Here is a 19,300-nt window from a genome sequence, read left to right as displayed (position 1 = left end):
AACATCGTGTCTCTCCATTCAAACTGTATTTGCCATAGAGTGAAAGTGTGTCTTAATTAATAGTGCAAAGTATCGATCAATCGTTTCACCATGGTTCTAAATATAAAATTCCGTCGGGGAAGACAAAGTTCGCGCGCAATACGGGCGCAGGCAGGTAGCGGCGCGGCGGGCGGCGTGCGGCGGCGGGCGGCGGGCGGCGGCGGGCGGTGGCGGCGGCGGCGTATCGATTCCAAGGCGCCTTCAGTCGGCGTCCGTCGAGCGCCGCGCTGCGCCGAGCCGCCGGCGAGCGGGCGTCGCCCCTCCCTCGCGGCCCGCGCCCCGCTGCCGCCACTCCATACGATCCGCCGTCGCCGGCAAACTCGACCGACCTCTTTTCGCTAGCTAACGTCGCCCTCGCGCTCGTTTCCCGCCGCGATCTCGTCGAACTCTTCCGGTTTTTGACTTTGAAACTTTCGGAATGTTTAGGTCGTGTAGGTGAAGGAAGCCGAGTGATGTGGCGGTGCGCGGCGCGCCGAGGATGGCCAGGCCGGGCGGGCGGTCTTCCGGGCGCGTGAGCGATGGACTGCTGCAACTACGGGGAGTACCGCGGGCACGGCGTGGCCTACGCGGGCTGGGAGGGCTACGGGTACGCGCCGCCGCCGCACGCGCCCTTCGCGCACGCCTTCTACCCGCCGCACGCGCAGGACCCCTACGCGAGATACTACCGCTACGACTACCCCGCGCACCACCCGCACCACAATGAACATGTGTTGCCTATGGGTTGGTATTACTATTGCTTTTACTATTTTTTCAGGACTTTTCAGAAGATCATGGGATGCAATAAACTATTGATTTATTCATTTAAAGATGTAACTTTAATGTAGAGTTCCTGCCACAGCATTTGAGAAGAAAATGAAGGCTATTCATCTAAATATATAAAAGGAGAAACTGACTGACTGACTGACAGATCAACGCACAGCCTAAACGGCTAAACGTAGGCACTTGAAATTTGGAAGGGACGTAGCTTAGGTACCGTAGAGGTGCACTAAGAAAGGAATTCCTGAAATTCCCACGGGAACGGGAATTAGCGGGAAAAATGATTAATGATATTCACGCGTACGAAGTCGCGGGCGGCCGCTAGTGGAATATATTCACTTTCTTTTGATATTAGGATTAGCATATAGCATAAATAAGTTGTTTCAAAATAGGAAACTGCAAGAAACGCATGTTACATCCATGTACGTTGAAATTTCCAACGTTATCTTTATCGGAGAGTTTGTTTATGACTTTCAAAGTCGTTACAAACTTGCAACTGCACAGTTTTCAGGAAACAAGCTGTAAAACTAAATAAAGATAACCTCTGCCAGTACATAAAACAGTCAATTGATAATATTTTGACAACAAATAATGCTGAATTTTTAAAATATTTTGAACACTTTCCCAATTAAAATAATTCGTGTCCACAAAAGATAACAACCGGTGTATTTGGAAAAAAATTGAAAAAGGAAATGAGTTTTCATATTTCAGCTTGAAAAAGAAACTGAAAACTGTATTTTTGTAGCAACGAATCTACAAAACGCGACATATGAAAAACAGTCCGTCGCAAGCAGTCCTAATTCCTCAACATAATTAAATTACTAGCCCTGTACTAGTTTTCCGTCCACATACTTGCTAAAGTTGTTCGAATCGCGCGCGTCTGCGTCTGAAATTTGTTTACCAATACGCCAGAGATCGGAATGCGCGTGGCGCAAGCGACAATCTGAACAATGAAGAATGAAGTAAGAATTAATGTTTACGTTTGGCTGGATTTCTCGACTACGTCACGTGTCGATGCCGAGGGGAGGCGGGGGACGCAACAGGTGGTCGCGCCCCCGCAACTCGATTGATCGCGCTCTCGCCACTCTACATATTGACCGGGGTACTAACGCCCGCGTTGCGATTCACTGCAAACTTGCTTCTGTATGCTACGTGAATTATACTGAAGTTCGCAATCGCTAATGATATTAGCGGGTGGGTCTCAGTCGATAAAGAAACAGGTCAAGCTGCACACACGCGTTATTAATTAGTGCGTGTGTTCAAGCCGTGAAAATTATGAGTCTCCAAGTACTTACACGGTTTAAATTATTTTCAAGTACTTTTCAGGCTCTTACATGCTCAATATCGATAGGTGTAAACTTGTAAAAATTATTAATAGACAAAAATTTAAAACAAATAAAATTACAATGAAAAATGATGAAATTTCCACATTTTCCAAGCTATTTGCATCACAATTTTAAATAATACGTTTTCAGTCAACTGTAGGTTACAGACCCTTTCTTCTTAATTGAAGGTTACATGAACACGGAAAGTTATTCAAGCCGTAAAAAACTTTCCATTATTATATTCCTCTCTGTTAGTAACACAATTTTGTTACGTACGAAGTTTGCAAGGGAAACCTTACGAAAAGTTTTTTACAAAACTGCTGGTAGCCGAGGTAACAATCTTTTCCTTTTTAAGCGACGGGGACAATAATTTAACGACATTAGGGCTCAATCCTGCGCCTGGACAGGCGCCTCGTCAGGTCAGCGATTAATGAATATGTAGATGAATTTTTTCGCACAATTTCCCGCGACAGATAACAATTTGTATTTTAATTTTATCCCGAGGAAGGCGTTAAGGAGGTGCGAGACGGGATTTACAAAATATTTATCTTCCCGCTCTACCATTTCAATTTTATTTCGCCGAGATGTTTTCCAGTTAGATTTGCGATTAAAGGATTTTCGCACCCTTATGAAATTATGGAAATGATTATGGACATTTGAAATGTTGGATTGGACTTTCAGGGTTTCACGCGAAATTTTTTCTTAATGAAATTGTATTTACTGGTACGTTTATCAGTTTTACTAGCGGGATATGTCTTTTATATGCAGATTAACCCTTGAACTTTCAAAAAGCTTTTTATTTTTGCTTAACAAGAAAGTTAGAGGATAAAGAAAATTGTTGCAAATCCTGGAAATATACTAAAGAAAATCTGGAAACCCAGCCCCTGAAGCGAAGTAGAAAATATGTTATCACAGGGAAAACGCCGCAGGCTCTCGCTAGTATTTCATTTGTGAAAATAACCAGCAAGTAACTAAGCCTATAAAATAACAAGCTGTCATTCCCAGTTAGCAAAATAACATACAAAATCCGGTATGACGATTCTATTGTTGTATATTGTTTACATATGGCTGTGACAGCGCTATAATTAAACATGTTGACATATCCCCGCTTCGATGAGTGATTCAATTGTAAACAATTTCATTGGAACGTAATAATAACATCTCTACTGTATTATTGTTGACAAATATCCAACGTTTCACTTGAATTTACTTACGCTGAGTTACTTACTGCAACATGTAGGTTAATTTATTGATACTCATGCACATATTGTTCGTAGTTACTTTTTGCGTAGAGACGTAGTACCTACCTAATAAACTTGTTGGATTATGTATTGCTACTAAGTTAAAGCTACTTTTTTACTGAATATCAAGTTGAATGTGATTTTGAAAACCGTTCTGAGCGTCTATCTTTTGGTAATAATTTAATGTAAACTTCTGTTTTCAACTAACTGTATAACTAAAAGCAAAACGATTACAAAATATGATAGGATTACGTTGTCTAGAGACCCTTAGTTACTAGCATACTTGTTTCCCAATTATTGAAATAATTTCACAATTTTATTATGACGCATTGTTGCAACATTGTGAGAAATTAAGTATTTTACTATCGTGTGAAATGTTCTTTTATTTGTTGCATAAGCGATTATCATTGACGTCGTTTAGGAACATGATGGACCACATTACATTGAAAACATACTAGCTCTATTTTAATTATCACTTCATCTTGTAAGATGCTCATACAATTTTATTATACAAGTTACCATTACCAGATAGCGTTGGGAATACTTTCATTAAATACGAAGTGCAAATGCATTATTCATATTGTTTACTCATGAATATTTCATGGGCGTTTATTAATAAACCATAACGTACTTAACGCCTTAATACTTATAAGTTTATTTGTTTGGGTTTACATTGTAACTTTCTGTTATTGAGTTAGGGATTTTTCTGATTTAATCATTGTTGGGGTTTTATAAAAGAAGCAGTTATACCTCTTGCTAAAGATACGATAATCTCAGTTATTTTGGTATTTGGTAGTTGAAAGACCGTACTTTTGTTGGAATCGAATTCAGATTATAATATTAGCTTTACTGTTCTCTCTCAGTAACCTTGAGGTAATAGTACCTACGTTACGTACCTACTATGCTACGGACGAGCAACTTGATTAAGGTTGTTGGGGGCAATTTGATGCAGGCGTCACTAGCTTGTCGATGGGCGAGGTCTATAGTCTGTATACGACTAGTTGACCCATGACGAGTACCCAAAAACAGATATACGATCTTTAGTTTAAATTGAAAAGTTTGCTGACATACATATTTTAGCTAGAAAGAACACGAGCAAATTTATAAGCATGCTAATTTTTGTGGACTATTCGTTGTAGACTTTACTCTCCAGTTTATCAACGTTTAGATGGTTCAGATGATGACGATAAACTGATATTATTCTTAGAATTATATCGGGATTCTCATTCCTACCAATGAAACCCAACCAGTGCGATGTCACCCCTGAGATGTATGCAGTATCCTATAGGTAGCAAGGATCTACAGTTTGGCCTCCAAAGAAACCCAGTCAGTGCGGATAAGTGTCGTCCCTGAGATATCTGCATCTCCTATACTTAGATAGCAGGGATCTAGAGTTTGGCCTTCAATGAAATCCAACCTTCAATGAAGGTTGAGTACTAACGCCCGTATTCACAAACTAATGTTTATAAAAAGTAATCTATGAGGTCTCACAGTGCACGTGGACGCACAGGGTGACACACGAACCAATCACAGAGCTCTATTCAACGCTGTGCGTTCGATTTGCTGCTTCACATAAGAAAGCATCGTTTGGGAATACGGGCGTAAGTCTCATAGAAGAAGGTACTCATGTATGATCTGAAAGTTGTGAAGAAACTAGAAAGTATCTAGACCAGCTTCTTGACATGCCCTTACGAGCATGTATAAATGCTGAGCTGAGGCTATTGGCGCAGTTACCTACTAATTTTCTTTCTTTTTCTTTGTGTAGTTATTGTTTATAAATTGTGCTCACTGTGTTAAGTATAAAGTCCATTCTATTGTATTCTATGTCTGATACAGGTTGTTGTTTGCAGAATACGGCGCGTACGCGTCAAAGGAGACGCGCGTGCGCCGCGCGGTCGCCCGTCGCGAGCGGCCGCTCATTCCAGCACAACACCTGCCGCATCCGCCTACGGTAAGTTCCTAACTTTGAAACTTTATTTTAGTCAAATATTATAGCAATCACCGCTTTGCAGTTGCGTTATAAACAACTGTCCTCCCCCAGGGTTGCTTGCTCTTCCAAGCAAACTTTATTTTTAACAAGTAAAAATTAAACTAAATCACCGCTTCCCAGTTATGTTTCAAACAACTGTCTTCCCCCAGAGTTGCTTGAAAGAGAGCGCTTCCTAACGATAAGACTGTCTAAGAAAATTATAGCACTAATTTGTCAATTTTATGTCGTTTGCAATAAAGGGCCTCAATCTGTCTAAAAAATTGCCACCTTATAAAGTCCTCCTAAATATGAGTTGATATAATAGCAACTAAAGTTTGACTAGGTAACTAGAATAATATAGAAACTTACTACGGGTAGTATACACAATATCTAGTCAAGTCTACAAAGTTTTAGACCATCATTAGTTAACGCTTACATCATTAATCAACATTGTTGAGTACCTAAATTCTGTTAGTATCATACTGGCATCACACAACAAACTTCTCCAACTAAAAGTAAACATAAAACTCTACGTCTACGATAACAGTGCACGACGTAAAAATTCAGCCAAGCGCACGGCTTAATCGTCGAAACTTTATTGCATTACGAAAATATAATACGATAACTCCGAGTGAAAAGGCCAGTATAAATTATGTAGGTCAGTGTCACAGGACAGTCGGCGGCGAAACGAGCCTTCGTCGCATTCTAACATCAATCATGCGCACTCCGAATAGAGGTTAAATTGAGTCGGCAGCCACGCGAGGATGCGATGCGAAACATTCCTTACATTTGAGCGGTTGAAATGATTTTCATTCAGTTCAAGTTGAAAATGTGCGCGGAAAGTTTGCCGCTGAATATCAATGTTGAATCGATTGCGTTCGGCCGTGGCGCGTACATTGACATTCATTTTAGTGTTAGATAATGAAGTAATGGCGTGATGGTAGTACCTATTTAGGACTATTTCATTACTATTTTAAATTAGTTTTTTCTTGAAATATTTGAATAGGGAAAAATTTAATTGATGGTAATTATAATTATTACAGTTCAAAATTGTACATTCAGTTAAGATTATGTATTAATTTTACTGTTTAAATTCGGGTACCTTTATGGGACATTGATTAACTGTTCTTTTAACTTTTTCAAAAAATTATAATAAAAAAATTATCTCTACTAAAAAGGCCTTAAAAACTTAACAACGTAACGGCATAAACTATAAAAATATTAAATTAATAAACAATAACAAATTAGTTCCGGCGCTACTCACTGTCCGAACCAGACACTTAACTACAGAGAACGTTGACAAATAATCGAGTCGAAAGTGGTATCATTACGGCGTCATATTACAAGACAAGTGAGCGGCACAAAGGCGCTAATGAGGGCGGGGTAGGGCGGGCGGCGCGCGCGGGCGGCCCTGAGAGGTGGAGGTGCCCTATGAAAGCTGTCAGCGGTTGATTTTTCCGAGTGTCGTGGGCGCGCTGATCGATAAGTCACGTGGCCGCCTCGCTCGATAGTTCGTGTGCACGTAGGAACAACTAGCCGTGTATGCGGATTTGTGATCACGTAGATGTCGCAAACATTTTTAGGGTTGTACAGCCTGGATAAAGCAGTGCTAGAAGACAGGAATGCAAATGTTTAGCGACGTGTAACGGGCGAGACGATGTGTAAAGCCTTTACCGGTATAAGGCGCTGTCTGAACGTGGCTTTACGCATTGCTATGACTACCGGCAGCGCGTCTGTTGATAATATAAATTCAAAGGCGTATTCTTGTCAGTTACTGCCAACCTGTTTTGGGCGAGTGTTTATGATATACAAATCTTAAGCGAAATTTATTTTATTCAACAAAATTTTTGATGTTTTTAGGATCAATACGTTTCATAGGCTCAATAAACATATCACGCGTTTATTAATTGTTCGTGCCAGTACAGATTCAGCTGTTTCCGCACGCGACCGGTCCGGGTCCGGCGCAGAGACGAGGTTAACGACTTCGCAAAGTTCACTCACTCGAAACGTTTTGTGATCGCCACTGATATATGGATGAGAACTTTGATTGAGTGCCATTTTATTATAATTTCGAGTTTGCAAAGATCAGGTAAAGACAGCAAAATTTAGATCATGTGCACGCGAATTGATAAATCGCGGTTACCTTAATTTATTGCTTGTCAGTCTTCGGATAAGTTATGTAAATAATTTAGTTATGAAATATTGCATTAACCGGTCCCGTCTCATATTGCTCTATATTAAACTTTTTAAAATTTAGGGCGTGTAAAGTAATAAGCAAGTAGATATTCACGTGTATTAAACAAAAGACGACATAATCGCGTTCAGGGGTTAACGCGCCCGTAAAATATTAAACTCAAAAGTAATTGATCAAAAGTTGAAACTTTTCGTCCAGTAATCGCCGTAGCAGACAGATCCGTAGCGCCATAGACAGACACGTAGCGCAACCTGTTTGCCGGCACGGCAAATTGGAGTAACGAAGTAACTTGAACGAACTTCGGAAGCGATACGTTTCAATACGGACGAAAGTTTTCTCCTCCGCGCGATTTGCCGAAACCAGGATTGATTCGTCTGTCGTGGGAATGTCATTCAGAAACGATGTTTTATTCACGCGGATTGAATTAGGATCTGCATGACACGGAGTTAGATTTGTCGATTGCCGTAAGGTGCAAAGTTGTGCATGTCACTGGAAAAATAGTAAATACCTCAAAAGTGGTTTTCTAAGTATAAAAAGAAAAACATAATAACATTAATCACGATAGGTAAGATAAATGTCTAACTAAGTAAAAACAATAGGTATACTTTATCTAGTATTATGTATGTTCATAAGGTGGTCCCTCGAGGACTTATTTCATTAATAGAAAGTAACACTAAATCTCGTGCAGTGACATGAGAAAATAATGGTAACTGGTTATTATCTTCCAAACGTACGTCTATTTCGAAACAGTTAAAATGTTAGAGCTTGGTCATTTCGCACGATCTTTAAAAGGAATAAATAGTGTAATGTTAATTAATAAGAATTAGTTTACAGCCGAAAAATATAACATTTTAGTAAGTATTTAATTTAAATCATTACCTCGTAGGCCAAGAAAGGCGCGACGAAGGCGGCAGTTGAAAGAATGACAGGCATCGATCGGCCTCTCGCCCTCCGAACTATATCTTACCTTTTCTTATCTTATCTTTGATAGGTATTCTAAAATCTGAAACAAGGTATGTATTCATTATTGGCATTTGCAATAAAATTATTTATAATGCTTTGATGCCCACAAACATTTGCAAGTCGTACATATAGGTCTCGTAATTGTAAATACGTTCTTTTAAAGACAAAAAAGTGTAGGTACAGAAATTATGATTTTGTTCAGACGAAGGCATAGGTAGCTACAGCTAACCTTGACGCTTCAAATGCAGTTGCAATAGATGACGCTATTTTATGACGAAAATGCTTACAACGGATCAGAAAGACATAATAAAGTGTCATGTTTGGGCTAGAGGTGTCCAAAAATATAGTATTTAAATTCCTATCTTGAGGTAGATAAAATAACATAACATAAATGATTTTTAATGTCTTGTCTTGTAAATCTATATATATAAAAGAAAGTCGTGTTAGTTACTCCACTTATAACTCAAGAACGGCTGAACCGATTTAGCTGAAAATTGTCAGGGAGGTAGTTTAGAGCCAGGAGAAGGACATAGGATACTTTTTATCCCGTTCGAAATTTAAAAAAAAAAGTCTGTTTATTTATTGCCATTAAGGCGGAACAAAGTTCGCCGGGTCAGCTAGTAAGATGATAAAAACTCTGCTACAACAGAGATTGAATTGTCATTATCTTGCTCAAAGTAATTTATATTTATTTATGTTGTTGGCAAGGCACTTTTTTGGCCAGACAATTCTTTGTAGCGGTGCACCGTACCGATGTAAACGATGACGGGCGCACCGTTAGCGCCGCGATGCACGCCGGTCGTCGGTGCACGGAGTGACGTCCATCGATCGGCGCCGGTTCCCTCGGCACTGGAGTTCATCATGACTACCGACGCTATTAACTACGACGTTTTTCTTATGTTTACCATTTTTGTATCTGTTTTAAAACCAAAAACAATTTATGTTTTTCTTTTGTTTACTATTTTTGAATCTGCTAGGTAGGTATATCCTACTATTTTTAGCATTGCAAAAGTTTTTCAGCATGAAAATTTTTATTTTAAGAAAAATTATTGGTTGGAATTTGGGAAAACTTAACAATAATTATCTTTATCTAACTAAAGTATTTTTAATCGATATCTACAAATTCGCAGTAAAATAAAAAGTTAGTAAGAAGAGATTTCATACTAAAACTATTTTCTATAAGAAAAGTTAATAAAAATCACCACCTCGGTATGATATTCATGAAACGATTTGAAATAATACGCAAGAATTTAAAAAAATAAAATAACGAGCTTTTTAACACAGAGCTCTCTTTACGACACATAAATCGCCGGCTCAGCCGTGTAGATCCTAGTTATGCTATTATCACAATGCAAAATGCACCCGGCGTTAAGACATTAAATAAATTAAGCAAGCACATGCAGGCAACTAAAACCAAAACAAACGGTTGACGCTTTAATTGCTACGACGTGTTATAAATAATTAAATACGAGTCTGGCAGCAACTTTGAGTCAAGGAAAATATTTTTTTTTATGGCTCATTCATATATCTTATTCATCTCGCGTGTACAAATACACGCGGAATAAATGTTTCATTTCTTTATTAGACACGACTCTTAAAAGGCGATAATTTTAAAAATACATTTCATCATCATCATCATTTCAGCCATAGGACGTCCACTGCTGAACATGGGCTCCCCCAATGATTTCCACAATGGCCGGTTGGCGGCGGCCTGAAAAATACGTCATTTATTTTAACGAAAATAAAATTTACTGTTTTTCCTACCAACATAACATATACAAATGAGATAATATCTCAAACTTTTCTTTCCAACTTTTAGTGACTAACTTAAAACTTTTATTAAGCTCTAGAAAGTATGAAGTTATTTGGCAACCCCTAACTTTTTCTATTCTTATGGGTTATTACAAAGTTACTGCATGTTCTCTCTCACTCACCCTGATGCTCACGTGAGAACCTGAATCCTGAAGCTCACGTGAGAATAAAATGAAGTCGAAAATACGTTTTTGCGGAGAAAAGGCCTCACAATTTATGAGCCGGCGTTGCTGTCTAACACGGCGTGATAGGAGAGATAGAGAATTTTGAAATTTATTACTGAAGAAACCCTACCTGGTTTGTTGGCACAAAATCAGGGTTCTCAAAATTATAGATGGTAGTAATTTTTGGTCTCTTTCTCTTTCGGCATTCTATACAGACTATGCTAGAACGACGTGTCGTGTAGTGGCGACCGTGGCGACCACGAGCCGGAAGACGGAGCGTGGGCAGGCCTCCCACTAGGTGGACCGACGATCTGGTGAAGGTCGCGGGAGGTGCCTGGATGCGAGCGGCGCAGGACCGGTCTTTGTAGAAATCCTTGGGGAAAGCCTTTGTCCAGCAGTGGACGTCTTCGGCTGAAACGAGAACGAACGATGCTAGAAAGATCTATTACACAAAGGTTAAAGGTTTTCTCCGAAGCCCTACTTCAGAAAATTGATTCGTCGATTGCTATACCTATCTCTTTCACTCGCCATGAGATGCAGGCGTGAATGAAAGATTTGGACACCAAAATAATTATAATGATGCTGCGATGTAGACTCGGTAAAGTGTTCATTAATCAAATACGTGGGTTAATCATCAGGGTTGAACAATTGAACATGATAAAAAACAAAATATAAATATTTTGAAGCTTGGCTTACGTTAGCAACCAAACTACCTTTTGTCTTTCCCTGTACACGTAGGTAATACAGATTTATCCGTGAAAATATAGGGTTACCATCTAGCAGGATCTAACGGCGAATATTTAAATTAATTGGCATGCATAATGTAAGGATATTACTTATTTTAAAACGTTCGAATTTTTATCATAAAACAATATTAAGTAACTATGATGACCGCATATACCTAGTTAAGTTAAACACTAATGGAATTATTTTAATAAAAACAAAAGAGAAAAGTATCATATAATGAATAGCGTGGGTTGTACAGTCAGCATCCAATCCATAACATTGTGCTGCAAAATAGCAACTATTATGGCTGAATAAGACGCTACAGCTTCATAAAAACAAGGAGTATCTGGCAACCCTACCAAGGNCCTGGGCAGGTTATAGTATACTTAGGAATTCCCACGGGAACAGGAATTAGCGGGAAAATCCTTTTGTATGAAAAATCTAAACGCTTAACGGAAGTTAGACGCTTGAAATTTGGCATGTAGGTACCTTAGTAAACTCAAAGCTTAGTTACAACAAGGAATTCCCGAAATTCCCACAGGAATTAGCGGGAAAATCCTTTTGTATGAAAAATCTAAACCGCTTAAGTAGACCTGAAGTGATGCAGTGACCGCGCGCTCTCCGCCCTCTATCTCGAAAACGGTTCACCGTATAAAAAAAGTTTTTAAACAAAATTTGTAGAGAATTTAGTATTCTACAATATTGATAATAAATACAAATAGCAAAAAACCCACAGGAAATGAGATATTTCTAAAAAAAGCGCAAATAAACGATTTTTGTGACCGTTGACCTTGAAATTTAATAGTTGCTTACACCCTACCATATGTAGGTTTTGAGACAACTTTTAGGGTGTCAATATACACGTATTTACAGACTTACAGCTGGGTATCTCGAATTCCGAGGTGAACTTACTATAATGACTGGACTATTGCGCGCGGTGGTCATGAAAATCCGTATTTATAATGAGGTTTATTTTTTTCCTTTATTCTCTTTATTTACAAAGACTTGCCAAATAAAACATTTTCTATAACTAATTAAAATATTTCAACTCTATTCAAAAACAGAAACTTTTTTCATTCAGCTGACCGGTGAACAAATGATTAATTTCGTGGCAATTCCAAAAATAATTTTATTATGGGTATCACTCACTCGACTACTAACTTTGAGACGACATTGACGTGTCACCCATCGCTAAAAATAAATGGCTACGTTAACTGACGCGTGAACCATGTGTCAGTGGGTACACTCAGGTTGTTGTTTACTATTAGTAGACTATAAAACTCTTTTATGTGTGTTCCATAAGTACTATAAAGGACCTAATGTCGAACTAAGAAGCAAGTTAAACGCACTTTATACGTATACTTGTTGTACAACAAGTTTCAATATATAAAATAATTTTGCTTTCAGTTAGCAACAAATAGCATTAAAATTCACCAGATATTTTCATCCGCAAAAGTTTGACGTACTGACAGATACCTACTGCATGGAAAAAATTGTTAAACGTTCGTTTTATTCTTCAGTTAAAAGTTAACTGACGGTAGGTACTACTATTATTTATTCTGTGTTGACGGTTGACGGTTACAGTTTCATATATAACTTTAAAAATATACAATTGATTTTAAATGAAGTGATATTATAATGTAAAAGTTTTTCGTCAAGTTACTATACATTTTGTTCACGCAGTAGTTTCAATACTTAAGTGAACGTCTAAAGCCATATTTGAAGATTCAAAGAACTTTTCTACTTAATAAACGCCCATAACAATATCATACGATACAAAACTGCCTGAAATACTAAGTCCAACCTTTTTTATTCACTTTCAAAAGTTGGACTCGAGAATGCGGCAGTTTGTAGGTGGAAGCCATGCCGCCCACCGCGTCTCGCTTACAGTCTGAATCGATACCGGCCGAACACACGTTTCGCGCCATCGACGTCACCTAATCAATGATAAACTCGCGTAAGGAATCGCCAGATTGGAACGTTCCGACTCGATGCCTTCACGTTTTTATAACGCAAACGCTCGCGTTTAAGTCTTTTATATTATAGCGGGAGTTTTTCGCGGCGGTTTGCGTTACGATATAAATTTGATATAGGTACACGTTCTTGTTGAGCTTATTTATTCTAATAAACTTATTCATATTTTAAATGCAAAAGTTTATGAGATTATTATCACAGATAATATAATACTCTATTATTATGTTCACTCATAATTTTTATGCTTATACTTACATAAAATTGACGAAGTAGTACCTATTATTATTCTTTTTAGTTTTATAAATCTTATCAGAAAATTGAGATTTATGAGACACAAAATAACTAAGTATGATATTTTTCACGTTGTCTCGTCTCGTCTGATCTAGTCAATTCTCTAATCTTTCATGAAAATCTCATGATAAAATCGCAATTAACCCTCCACATCCGTATCAGTTATCTCATGTATTAATTAACTTAAGCTTCAAGGGTCTGATTGGTGCTATTGTAATTTTCAGCCGCCATTAGAATGTGGGATGAACGGCCGCGGTCCCGCGTACTGCGAGCCGCAAATGTGGCCGCACTATCAGGTATTGTTACGGCGCAGTTACACTATGCACGAACTTAATCGAACCAGTGTAAACAAGCAGTTCAGTTCGTTTCGACGTGTGTCGCCCATACTTCAGTGCGCATGTTCGCGCTTGTGTTCGATTAAGTTCACGCATAGTGTAACTGCGACATTATTAAAATCAATTAACCACTTAATTAGTTTTAGTTTGATGTCCAATTTTGACGCCTCGTTATTTCAATGGCAAGTGTAATTGTTATTGTGTTTTGTATAATAATTGATGAAGTGACATTTGTAAATAGTATAGATGCGATGACATGTCATATAATATTGTTTTGACGGAAAATTGGTGGTAATTTCAACAAACAAGCCTTACCCATTAAATGTAATACTTGACGTTTCGGTTGTGTTGCTACATCCGTTGTCACAAGCAAACTGATGGCACGCGGCGTCGTCTATTTTGTACGGGTGGGCTTGTACATTTTCGGTCACCTTCAAATTTTTTATTTATTATGTTATCAGAGAAGCACTACGACAGTAACATTATTCAGTTAACAAAATATGACGACTAAAAATAGCAACCATTATTAAGTAAATGTAATGAACACGTATGGTTTCCAGATGGGCGCTTTGGGCGGAGGAGGCTGGGGCGGATCGAACGCAGTCGCCGGCAGCTGGGCGGCACGCAGCTCCTGCTCACGTGAACACATGCGCTATCCTTCCGACTGTCGCCCTATGAAGGTATAGACAGACTACTCAAAAACTTTAAATATATTTTAATCCGTATTATTAATTATAAACAAATGTTCCTTTAACTTTTTAGGGTCCCCATCATGCCGCCCAGAATCAAGCTTGCTTACAGGACGGTAGGTCGACCCCCTTTAGAGCTTACGAAGAACCTTACAGCAGGGAGAACGGCGTGAGAGCTCCTGTCAAGCCCGAACCGGCAGCGAGCGTAGCGGCGGAGCCAGCGATGCCGGCTCGAGATCGCTTTTTCGTTGAGCCTCGGCGCACACCGCCCGAGGAAAAGCGCCCACCCGTGGTGCCACTGCCCGCCTTCCAACAAGCTTTCGGTTCGACCGAAATTGGGAAGTTCGCGGAAGCTTTTAGCCGCGCAGAGGTCGCGCTGGAGGAGGCCACTGACAACTTCTCATACGAGTCGTTCGCCGACTGGGACGCGCCTCCTGAACCGCAGTGGTCCTCTCAACCCGCCTCGCGGGAAATCAAATGCGAAGACAACTACTGATAACAGTATTGTCTTCGTCCTAGTGCTAATTCCAGGCGACAACGCCTTAGCTAATTAGACAATGTTTAGTTCCACCACCATGTTGCCAAAAGAGTAGCTACGAGAAGTTCAACGTAGAACTTTAGGATGTGATACCAAAATTTGCTAATGTGTACGAAAATACGATCGGATGAATAGTGGTGTGACATTTTATTTATATACATTATAAAGTAGATTATTAATTAGTTAATCATTTTAACTAGTTTTAGAGTGATCCTAAAGAGAAAGTGTATAGGAAGATGTGGAAATGTTGGTACTGCATTGCATAGGATACAAAATGATTCACGAGTCAATGTGCCTTTATTCGAAGAACCCGGCCGCAGCGCGGCGTCCCGCTGCGCACGCGCCCCTGTGGAGCACATCTCATTACAATAGCAATTATAGGGACCAACGTTTAGAAAAATATACAACACCTTCGAGAGCATCACATGCAAACACCTCAACGAAATATTAAAGTTTGTACTTAACACACAATTTGACACAGAAAAATCATGTATTAGGTACGCTGGAGAAATAAAATACTTACGCCTAGTGAGAACGTGTAAAATCTAAAACAAACTTAACAGATCTCCAATAACAGCTAAACTGATAACTACAAATGCCTAGTACGTAATAACTAATTAGGTACCTACTTGAAGTCATACCCGTACAAAATCGATTCCTCAATAAATGCAAAATGACTTAGTCGTAAATGTATTTTTACACATTTAGGATTCCAGAGAATTGGTAACCATTTTTATATGATAAAAATAATGTACCTACATATGTAGGTAGGTATAAATAAAAGTATGTAATTTTAAAAGCTAAAGTTTTTAAAAGTATAAATTAGTCTTGCATCCTTCACTTGCTAGGGGGCTCCACAGACGCCGCGCGGAGTAAACATTCAAAATTTTCCGAAAGTAAAGAAACAAGTCATAATGTATGTAGGTATTTAGGTAGTTAAATTTGATAAATTTTTAAAAAGATTACTTATGAATAAAAAGCTTTTTGATTAAAATATTTAGGGGTCCAACAATGTAAATGTAAAAGTGTTTGTTGCGATTTTATTTCAATACAATCTTTAACAAACACATAAAATAACAAATCCCACATACTGTGTTGTTAAATGCATCAGCAACATAAATGTGTTAACCTTTAGGAAATGTTAAGTTGTTTGTTACATGTATAGATGATCTAAAACGTGTTAAATATCTACGCAATGAATTAAAGTAGTTACCTAATATTATGAGTTCTTATTAGTTATCTGTGATATATATTATTTTGTAGGGGTTACTGTTCTTTGTTGTTCTTTTATTTCTTATTTTATTGCTATAATATATTGAGTCCATTGTGCCACTTAGCGTGTCATGAAGCATGTACATGTAACATCTAGGCTAACATTATCCAACGGTAAAAATTTACGTACCTAACTGTACTTACTCTCTGTTCAACATTTTATTAATTTGACAAGTAAAATATATTAACCAATCCCCTACAACGAAATGTATTCACCACAATGATAGCTATACCTTTCGACCACTGTTGCAGTGCTGTAACTAAATCTATAGATCCTTTCAATCAAAGCAAATTTACTGTGTGTGTAACTTTTATTAATATTATAGATAATTCTACAAAACGGATAGGAATGTGTATGTCTATTTAATATTAAATTAATTTATTTGAGCTTAAATAGATCACGTGTTTTAAAAGTGCGGTGCGTGAATATACTTACTTGAACTTCCATTGGTCTTCATTTTTATAAAAATCCTGTGTGTGTCAGTATTTTCGATCTCTTTCGACAAAAAACCAGCAAAATTAATGGAGTGCCTTACGTATTTAATATGATATGAAATTAGGATGAATGAATTTTATTCTAGCATAATTTGAGGAAACACCATAATATAATAGCGTAATGAAACTTCTTTTGAACCGAATATTTTCATTTATAAATTAAATAATAATGAACTTGAAATAAAAGTTATTTAATAATAACCTTTACGGTTACATAACATACAAAATATTTATAAATATAATTAAATTATGTAATTGTGGTGTGCACTGACATTCCACGTAAGTGACTGTATAATTAAGTAGTCGGTTTCCTTTCAGAGTGTTTTAGCGACTTACTATAGGTTTCTTTATTGATAAATAAATTGTAACTTTTCGTTTCATTAGATTTTTTGTAAGTTAATTGTAAAATCTAGTCAAAAATAATATTAATAATTGTTAACGATTCTTCCGTATTTGTAGGTTTAAAGATATTCAGCACTAAATTATTACTTTTTATAAGCTGGATCTGCCACGGGGCCGATTTAAGATATACCTAGTGCGTTGACGCATTGTCTGGGTGGCAGATACAGCTTCTTCGTACAGCAATAGCACATCGGACTACACATTTTTGTTGCAAAATAGCTCTTATCACCTCTACATAAGAAGCCACAGTGTTAAGCTTGATGTGCTGTCGCATGTACCCAAGCCATACTTGGTCATTACGATAATAAAGTAAAAAGTAGTCTGTGCCACATTATATGTATATCATAACGATATATATTTCCCTAGATAGTCCTATTGTTATTTGTTTAAAAGTATTAGAAACATAATTTTACTGTAGGGAGATGTAAAGACGGTAATTAAATTATGATTATTGTCTAGATGTTCGACAAATAGAGCTTCCCGACCGACTATCACATTTCATCTCCGTATTAAATCTTGCTCTTAAGGTATAATTTAATTAATATGCTTCCTTTTCAGTTATTGTATTGAATGAGATATAGTAGATAAACTCCCTGAAATAACTCTTATTGAATAATTTTATTTTGTCTCTATTGCTCCAAAAACTTCCATATCTCTCATAATAATTCTAGGTACTTATACTGTCGTATTTTCTAATGATTAGGAACTCCACGTAAGGAATAGTAAACAATTTTTATTTTTAATATTCGGCTTTAATCAATTCATCTAAAAGTATGATAATATTGTAGACAAAAAAAAAACACCAGGAAACTAAATCTAAAATTTGATAAATTCTCATCAGAATTAAGGATTAGGCCAACAAAATTTAGAGAAATAAGTATTATGTAAATTTGTTGAGACAGTGAAGTACTGAACAAAATTATGAATGAAAAATTTATTATGTACCTATCTAGTTATAATAATTATTAACCTTGTAAATAGTTAATTATATTTTGAATGTTTCACTCATATCAATCTAGATCAACTGTTTTCTTAGCAAATTTTAAGGTTTCGAATCCGAAAACACTGAAATGTTTGATTTATCGACGTCGATGTACGATTTAATAAACACATATACTTAGATGGGTTTTCTTTATTACCTCTTTATTTTTTCCTAATTAAACCTAGTATTCTCATACGCATCACTAGACAACGTCTCTGGCTCAGAAGTTTTGGATTTGATTTCTGTGTGTCTCACACAGTCTGGTAGTGTAGAGTTTTCTTCTAGTTTGGTTAAGACATTCCAGGTTTGAATCAACCTGATTTTCCGAAAACTGAAGTTGTTACAGTCTCAGATAAATATTTTCAAACATAATCCACGGCATAATCTTTGATTCGATGACTTAACAAGTTGCTAAGCAAGCTGTATTTGAAACACTTTTCAGGAGTGGCTTATAACTAAAGAGGTCCCAGCGTTAAGGTAGTTAAAAGATAAGCATTTTTTTATTTATGTTTATTCATAAGCAATAAAAAGTAATTTCCATATGTGTCACAAAAATGTAACTTATCAATACATAGGAAAACAATGGATACTACATACATCAATTGTAAAATTATAGTAATCGTGTTGGAAGCCACTAAAGGACACTAAGATTCAGTATTTATTTGGTATTTTATATTATTTGACAAACTACGGCCATGTGTGTTCGCGCCTCACCAAAGTGTAAGAATACCTATACAAGTGTAGGAATAATGTTGAAATGTTCGGTGCTCTTTTCGTCCAAAACATTGTGAAGGCACTTTTAATTTAGGCGTTTCGATAAGACAAAAACGAACCTTAGTAACAAACACAAATATCAGTTTTGGTATTTTATGAAACAAAATTGAGAGTTTAAATAAGTTTTTTATGACAATTTTACTTACATACTTAAAAAGTTGCTTCTATGGTTTTAAACATATAGCTTTGAGAGTGTATGGTGAGGTGTACAGCATACCACATCATGGGGAGTAGTTTGACAATCAATTATTTATTTACCAACATATTTTACAGGAAAGTTTATATTTAACTATATAATACATCAGAGACCATAAAATCAACCTTTAAATCAACACAAGTCGCAAACTATACAACGTGAA

General features: G+C 37.2%; 1 protein-coding gene across 1 annotated transcript; it reads left to right on the top strand.

Moving 5' to 3' along the window:
* The first annotated feature begins 261 nt into the window (after window positions 1-261).
* LOC114363390 (uncharacterized) lies at window positions 262-18,094 on the top strand. Its single transcript, XM_028319087.1, has 5 exons — window positions 262-759; window positions 5,212-5,312; window positions 13,679-13,750; window positions 14,350-14,469; window positions 14,552-18,094. Exons 1-5 carry the CDS (start codon window positions 558-560, stop codon window positions 14,972-14,974), a joined length of 918 nt encoding a protein of 305 aa, XP_028174888.1. The 5' UTR covers window positions 262-557; the 3' UTR covers window positions 14,975-18,094.
* Window positions 18,095-19,300: the final 1,206 nt, after the last annotated feature.

Source organism: Ostrinia furnacalis, unplaced genomic scaffold (assembly GCF_004193835.3).
Source record: "Ostrinia furnacalis isolate ACB-3 unplaced genomic scaffold, ASM419383v2 OfSCF7086, whole genome shotgun sequence".
NCBI classification, from domain to species: domain Eukaryota; kingdom Metazoa; phylum Arthropoda; class Insecta; order Lepidoptera; family Crambidae; genus Ostrinia; species Ostrinia furnacalis.
Note: the sequence above shows the minus strand (reverse complement) of the source record. Positions and strands in the feature narration are given on the sequence as shown.

Bases quoted from the DNA above. Each gene is read 5' to 3' on its own strand.
- LOC114363390 (XM_028319087.1), top strand. From the start codon at position 558: ATGGACTGCTGCAACTACGGGGAGTACCGCGGGCACGGCGTGGCCTAC. The intron at 5,313-13,678 runs GTAAGTTCCTAA...TGTAATTTTCAG, and splicing joins ACCTGCCGCATCCGCCTACG to CCGCCATTAGAATGTGGGAT. The intron at 13,751-14,349 runs GTATTGTTACGG...TATGGTTTCCAG, and splicing joins AAATGTGGCCGCACTATCAG to ATGGGCGCTTTGGGCGGAGG.